Source organism: Pterocles gutturalis, unplaced genomic scaffold (genome assembly GCF_000699245.1).
Source record: "Pterocles gutturalis isolate BGI_N339 unplaced genomic scaffold, ASM69924v1 scaffold28673, whole genome shotgun sequence".
Taxonomy (NCBI): domain Eukaryota; kingdom Metazoa; phylum Chordata; class Aves; order Pterocliformes; family Pteroclidae; genus Pterocles; species Pterocles gutturalis.
The window spans coordinates 43,494-50,938 of NW_010121351.1; the positions used below are offsets into that span (position 1 = coordinate 43,494).

At 38.8% G+C, this 7,445-nt stretch overlaps 1 protein-coding gene across 1 annotated transcript in view; it reads left to right on the forward strand.

The window, feature by feature from the left end:
* Positions 1-6,723: 6,723 nt before the first annotated feature.
* Positions 6,724-7,445, forward strand: part of CLMN (calmin (calponin-like, transmembrane)) — a gene marked incomplete at its 5' end in the record, with an annotated part of 19,988 nt that continues 19,266 nt past the window's right edge. The window contains one exon of the mRNA XM_010077214.1: positions 6,724-6,785. Within this exon, the coding sequence (XP_010075516.1) occupies positions 6,724-6,785 (62 nt within the window). The remainder of the gene's footprint in view (positions 6,786-7,445) is intronic.

Below are 7,445 nucleotides of genomic sequence, written 5' to 3' on the forward strand. Positions count from 1 at the left end.
TTCAATGTAATTACAGCTTTGTTGGGTCCAGTAACCTCCCCATTAAACACTGATGTTCATTTCATTCAAAGTGTTCAGAAGAGAATTGTATTTATCTTTTTTAAAATTGTCAGATTTTGTTTCATAAGAACATGCCTGGTATGTAAATGGGAAATTTTGTTAATCTGTTCAATACCATTTTGTGTGTGTATAAAAAGTCATGAGAAAAAAGATGTTTGCTTTGTGATTGAAGGGTACAGAGAGGGGAATCTACCATCTGCCACTACCAAATTACTTTTCAAGGGGCAAAAAGAAATCCCTCTCATTGGAAGCTATTTAGATCAGCTCTAATAGTAATATTTTATGTAGGATTTCTCTTACAGAGCCCAGCAGAATTTACAAGTAGATTCATCTTTCTAATGCTTTGGTAAGAGGAACATCTGTCTCAGATATTGTGAGAACTGAAGCACTAAGAGTGTATGTAACCCTAATATACCAATTGCAGCAGTAAATATTTTGCTATAACCAGACACTGAACTCCAACAGAAACCTGTTTAGCAGCAGCTAATGAAAATGTAATGCCTGTGATCCGGCCATGTTTGTGTTGCAGCACCAAGCCAGGGTTTTAAAGAATTTTGAACCAGGAAGACTCAGACTCTGCAGCTTTGGTGGAATGAAAAAGCCTCAAGCTTTCAACACCTGCCATAGAAATTTAATAAGGACCCTAATAAATGGGTCAGTTTCAACAAACAATTATCTTAACAACTTCATCTGGAAGGCTTAGAGGCCCTGTTTCATAGGAGGTAACTTGAGAGCAGTTTCATGTTATATAGTGTAGTTAACGTTTCCTTTAGAAAAACACAGTTTTTAAGATTTAGTATTTAATGTGCTCCAAATTACATCAAATTGGCATTTGGTACACAACAAGCCTTCAACCCCTATATAGATCAAAAAGAAAATTTATATTAATCTTCTAAGCTGTTTGGGAGTTTCTTAAGCACAAGGAAAATATACAATTCCCAGGAATTCAAAAGCTTATAAAACTAATTTAGTGGGCAATTTGGATAAAATTATTCCTTATACTTTGATTATGCTATTAAAATTCACACTCCTACAAATATGGAAATTTTCTTGTAGTACTGAGTACTCGCTAAGCAGTGTAGCTGGACTGCACCATATAGACTTCAGAGGAATGTGTTTTCCTACGTGTTGTCTTATGTCCTGATCTATTTTTTCAGCCTCTTGTAAAAAATGGATAATAGAGATTAAGCCTCTGAGGGTTCATAGTTTAATGTGTTGGGATGAAGCAAAAGTAGAAAATCTGATTGCACTTTTCCCTATCCTACTTTACACATTTCATCTTAAATTCTCCTTTTATTTTGCTGTTAGTTGCTACCCCCCACCCAGTCTCCCTTTCTTATCCCTTTTTTTTTGTTACAGCTCACCTCTGATCAGCCTTCCCAGGACAGATGTGTGGTGATGAAGCAAAAGTAGAAAATCTGATTGCACTTTTCCCTATCCTACTTTACACATCATGATCAGCCTTCCCAGGACAGATGTGTGGTTGCATGTGCCCTGTCTGTTGTCTTTGCCTCTGAACTTTGTCTCCTGTGTTTGAACAGCAGAAGGTGTGCTGGACAAGGATCTGTGCTTCCTTACAGCTGTCGATATCCTGTACCTAACATCAACATCCCGTATCTAATGTCTGATGGCTTATTGTAACTAACGGCATGGCCTTTATTTGCTCATATGGCACATGCAACTACTTGTATCTACATCGGCAAAAAGGGTAGAACAGCATGCTAGGATTCATGTGTCCCAGCTGCATTGTATACAGCAGCTTATTGAGGCAGATCTTAGTCAGACATCAGCCTCTTTTTGCTGGTTTGATACCAAAATGCAACCTGGCTACTCAGTGCCATCGGTCTAGGTCTATGCAAAAATACAATCAGCTAATTAAAATGAAAACCTAATAAGTGCTCTTTAGCTAGTGGTATTGCTGCCAACCTTGTCATGATGTGTGAAAACAATACAAGCTTTCATGTCTGGAAGCACACTTTTTTCAGTGTTTGAGACATAGTAGCACAAACTTGGAATATTGTGGGCAGCAAATGAGAAATTTTAGGTAAAAATCCATTTTCTAAGAGATCACTCTGGCTTCCTTCATGAACATTAAGTCTGCAAAGAAAACAGTATTCAAACTTGATAGTATGGTGACTAGTAATCAGAAATACCTGGGCTGAGTCACCGTGTGGGAACACTGTGAAGCCCAGTTTAAAATCCAGTTCTCGTTTATTTAGTGGCCTGGAGTTTGGGTGGTTCAAAAGTAGATTGTTCAATGTGTGTTCGTTAGGGACTGATTGATTGCTTGGCTGTATGAGCTCAGGTTTTGGGGTGAGGAAGGCGGAAGGAGAGGAATTTGCATTTCCCAAGACTTAGGGCGTCTGAACCATGTTTCATTTTGGAGTTAGGCTGTAGTATTTGGATATCATATACTTGCCCATATATTTTTGTTGTTTCATAGGAAGTGTCATTTTCTCCTGGTCTAAGACTTTGGCAGATGCTTGGATTTCTCCAGAGCCATAAAGTTTATGAGCTGGTTCTGGGGTGGCCATTGGTTACTGATGAAGTGGATATGGGATGATTCTCCTGGCAAGTTATTGCCTCCGAAGCCAAGGGCAGTCATAGCATCCTCTTTCACAGTTAGGTGGCCAACCCCACCATTTCTGTCTGGAAAACTTGCTTAATGTTAATAACAGGTATATCTTGCTTCTATAGAGGTTATAACCTGCAGTAGAAACAAGGAAGCTGGCTTTTGTGCGTGTTATAAAACTGGTAGTTAACAAGATGTCTGGAAGGTAAGTTGCAAGTGGATCTAAAAGCCAGCTTGGCTTGTTGTGAAGGTTCTAACGTCATCTGATGATGATATCCTGGATGAAATGCTAATAGCTTTGGAAACAAATTTAAGTGACCTTATGCTTTGCTTTGGGAGTAATATCGATGCATGCAAATCAAGCAGTTTTCTGAAGCTGTGTAATTGGACACTGACAAGTGTTCTACTCAAATCAGCTTCCACATTTCATAGTTCCTTCATGTGCCCAACCCCATGGTGGTGTGCCTTAGAGGATTATTCATAACTGGTTCTGCAACAACAGAATAAATACCATTTAAAAGAAAATCAATATTTGCTGTCTCCAATTTGCTGTTGAATGTAGAGGCTGTTAGGGGATTGGCTTCTTGTAGGTATTGCAACAGTAGTGATCTTTGAGGAGATTGAAGGAGGAAGAAATGGCATTAGCAGTAAATGCTTGAGGAATTTCTAGGCTGGTGGAGTAGGAAATAGTGCCACAAAGGGAAGTAGCTGAACTCCCTTGTACATAACAGCTTAACCATGAATTTGCCCAAGTGGTTTTTGAACTAGCTTAGTTTTACTCTGTGACAAATTAGTTGTCTTTGCCGTAAGGTTTGACAAACCAGAATATGTATCTTTGTGAATATTTATTTTCAGACTGACTAGGGTGCAGATACTGTGGCTGAGACAAATTCTGCCAAATTCTGCTGTCCTCTAGGGCACAGTTTGTGGGGCAGAGAACTGTGTGGGTTATACAGTAGGCTCATCATCCTGCCAGTACACCTTTTCCTTCCCTAGGGGTTTCTTCCCCTCTAAATTATTGCAGCTAATGCCTGTCAGTGCCATATCTGTGTACTTTGAAATAAATACTGTGCCTCTGCAACATCTTAGACCCTATCGTGAAAGCATGTTGCGGTTGAGTTTATTGGAAGAGTATGGAAGACCCAGCTTCTGTGTGGTGGCCAAATTTTCTCTTTTTAATTTTTCTCTTATGTCAAGGTCTGAGTTGAGCTGAACCAAAATGGCAAATCCTAACTTTTTACTACCTTCCAGCATTACATTTTTGAATCCGACCCTCACAGCAGGCATCCTTCTTTTCCAGCATAGGATTTGTGTGCAGACTAGCCATATGGTGTGTGTAATTATTATTTTATAATGGTGTTATTGCTCTCTAGCTGCCCAGTAAACCCAGTGCAGTTTATGTAAACCATATACATTAGCATAGGAACTTTAGACTTGAATGATTTACTTTGCTTTTATACATTAGTAGGTGTGAAGGAGAAAAAAAGGTTCCATTTAATTTATAGAAAACTGTACAAAGTTTATAGAGTTTCCACAAATTGTCTCAAATGAAAAGGTTGTGGAAAAGAGGGGCTGTACCAAAATTGTGAGGTCCACAAAGCTAGAAAGGAACAGTTAAAGGCACACATCAGTAAATACTTGTGCTGAACTTTTCCCATTAACTCTACCGTCAAGCATATGGACTGCATTAGGGGTCTGTCTGCCTTAGGGATTTTATAAACACATTTGCTCCCCTTTGCTCGTCCCCATCCAGTTACAATTGCTTTAGACTATTACAGAATCAAATAGTATCCATTCTGGGGTCATCTTTCTTACTGGAAATAGGCTGTTTGTTATATAAACACTCACTGATTAGCCTCAGAAACCTATGTATGTATGCAAGTGCTTTCCTGAATGTGCCTGGGTGTTCTTTTTTGTGCGTGTGAGCTTCCTGAAACAGTAACACCAGCTTGGCTCACCCATCCTTTCAGGCATATGTGCAACTCTAATTTATATTGATGGCAGAATGTCTGCATCAAAATTAGGAGCCAATGTGTGCTCAGTTTTACGGATGATCTGTAAATAAACACAGCTCTCTTTTGCATCCTTATTTACCCTGAAAATAGGACCTGAAACCAAGAAACCAAGCCTCTGATGAAATCAGAAAACATTAATTTTACTTCTGTGTACCCTTTTGTGTTTCCTCTTTGATTGTGGTCGACATGGGAAGTCTGTATAGCCAGCCCATCTGATAAGGTTTCTTGTCATCCCTGAAACCTGTCACTGCCCCTCCAAGCATTCCTGAGCGTTTCAGACAAGCTCAAGAAAGAGGTGGCCTCATGTCCTGCCGCTAGCTCCTGTGCCCATTCTGCCTTCCCCTTGGCACCAACACATGTATGTAAACAAAAAGAAGTGTATTTGGGAACAGATCTGGCTTAACATTAACCTCCACCCACCCTCAAAAGTTAATTTTAACAGATCGATTGTGGAAGTTACACCCCAGGTGACACGTAGCAGTTCTGCTGCTCAGACGTGGATGTGTGAGTGTGTGGAAAGCCAGTTCTGGGGTCAAGGCACTGAAGGAAAGGAAGCCCAAGAAAGATGTGACACATCTCTTAGTTTATTGTACTTTGAGACTTGTAGGTGGTAAATGCTGTGGTTTTTTTACAGATATTCTTGAACCCTAGTATAATTTACAGTTCATTTGTAGAGAGCGGTTTCAAATCTGTGCACATTCTTCTAAAATATTTTAAAAGAAAAGCCAACAGCAATAATTAGTTTGGCATTTTCCATGTTTTCTAAAGCACTTGAGGCATAATGACTTTTTTTTAAAACAATCTTAGCTAAAAATCAGGTTTTACAGGAATAAGAGGACTTAAAAGTCCTGAATGGCTGTCAGAGACAGATGTAATTCATGCTGAAAGCTCTATTTTAATACATCAAAATAAGGAAAACAATTATACATATGACTAGAGGCTGCTGACCCTTCAGTTAAAATGATCAAAAAGAACAATATTAAAATTTTATTTACGGAAGCTACTACTTAGCCTATAATTAGTATAAATAAAAACAAACCTGATTTCTACAGAATGTGATTTCCCAGTAGATAGGTTAGCTATTTTTGTAGGACTGAAGAAACACAAAATGGTTTTAAAATATATTTGATATGCTCTATGAGTAAATTGAAATACAGTATATGGCTAGTTTTAATGTCTTCTGTTCATAAATTGTCAGATTTCCTTAATTCAAGTGAAATTTGAGAACCACCTGAGAATAATTGTCTCTAAAATGAAATATTACTTTGTCGGTCAACTTCATTTATACTAAATATATGGTTTACTTTTTTATATTAGAAGGTAAATGGAAGTTGGTCAGTAATATGATTTCCCTTACGCTTTTGCTGTAGTTTCACTATGGAAATGGATTCAGGAAATGGCAGATGTGATTAAAAGCTCTTCAGCTGGCCCAAGAACTGTTTGTATAGCACCTAGCATACAGCACTTCTGGCAAGGAACAACTCCTCATCTTATTGCAATGTAAATAAAATGATTCCTCAGAGTAGGGACTTGGAATTTTGATTTTAAATGCACTGGTCACAGGATTGGGAAGATGAGATTTGATGAGGCTTTTCCATTCATGAGAATGAAGACAAAATTGTTGTGTTGGCTAATGCAGTCCTGTTTCCTTGTGCGTGCAAGTAAGTACATTGGAATCCACGCCAGCCCAGTCTGCCTGAGGGTGTCAGAGCAATAATCCTATACACCAACATGGAAGGGTCAAGCTGCCTGCTCAGAGGCTGACATCACTGGAGAGCTGTGCACAACGCATAAGTGTTCACCTCTCAAAAGTGACAATGAAGATTGCAAACCTAAGAGAGACTTCTTCCTACGTCCTTTCAAATGCATCTACAAGTGTATAGCTTGTGTCTGGGCACAGAAATGGAAAAAACCACTGTAGCTCAACCTTATATCTCCCGATTTGGAATATATTTGTTTTATTCGCAGGCCTCTCAGAAATTCTGACTTTTTTGTGCATCAGTTTTTGAAATTTCCTACCAGCTTTCCCTCTTCTGGAAACTTAATGCTGTTTTTTTTTGTTTCTGCTGTTTCTAGTGGAACGGGAAAATGTACAGAAGAGGACCTTTACCAGATGGATCAACCTACATTTGGGAAAGGTAAGACTGCAAACAATCTTGATACTCAGATACAAGGACACAACGCTAGACAGATTGCAGTTAATTCCTTTTAAAGCAGTTAAAATTTGGAAACAAAATTGACTTCTGTGCATATGGAGATGTTTGGAGGAGAATGAGGGGAAGCTGAAAGCATGTTTGTGGGTAAAAGAAAATTGCTTTGGAGGTGCAGTGAATGCTTGTCTGGCTTTAGTTCATCTCAGGTGCATTTAAGTCTTAAACGTTACTGACTGTTGTCATGAGGATTGAATTTTCCCATAGAATGTATCCACATAAAATCAAAGTGGTCGAGGCTGCTCTGAGGTGATGGTGACTGTTCTTTCCTGGACTGAAAGTTCAAACATCTAAGGCATCATGGCCCAAGACAGATGTTCTTCAGAACCTGGCTTCATCCCAGATATGTGGATAGGAAGCATGAATTCCTTGTCAGTCATGTTTTGGGGGGGCTGTATGGTGGGATCTTTACATATCTGCTTACATTAGAGAACTAATTTTTGGACATCACTTCATATTTTTAAGATGTAATTGTTTCTTAATCACACCATGATATGGCTATTAAACCTAATTTAGTGTTCTTACTGATCGTAGACAAGTACTAACTCTCCTGAGTAGTATACCATCCAGGGAATGATTTTCCTGCTG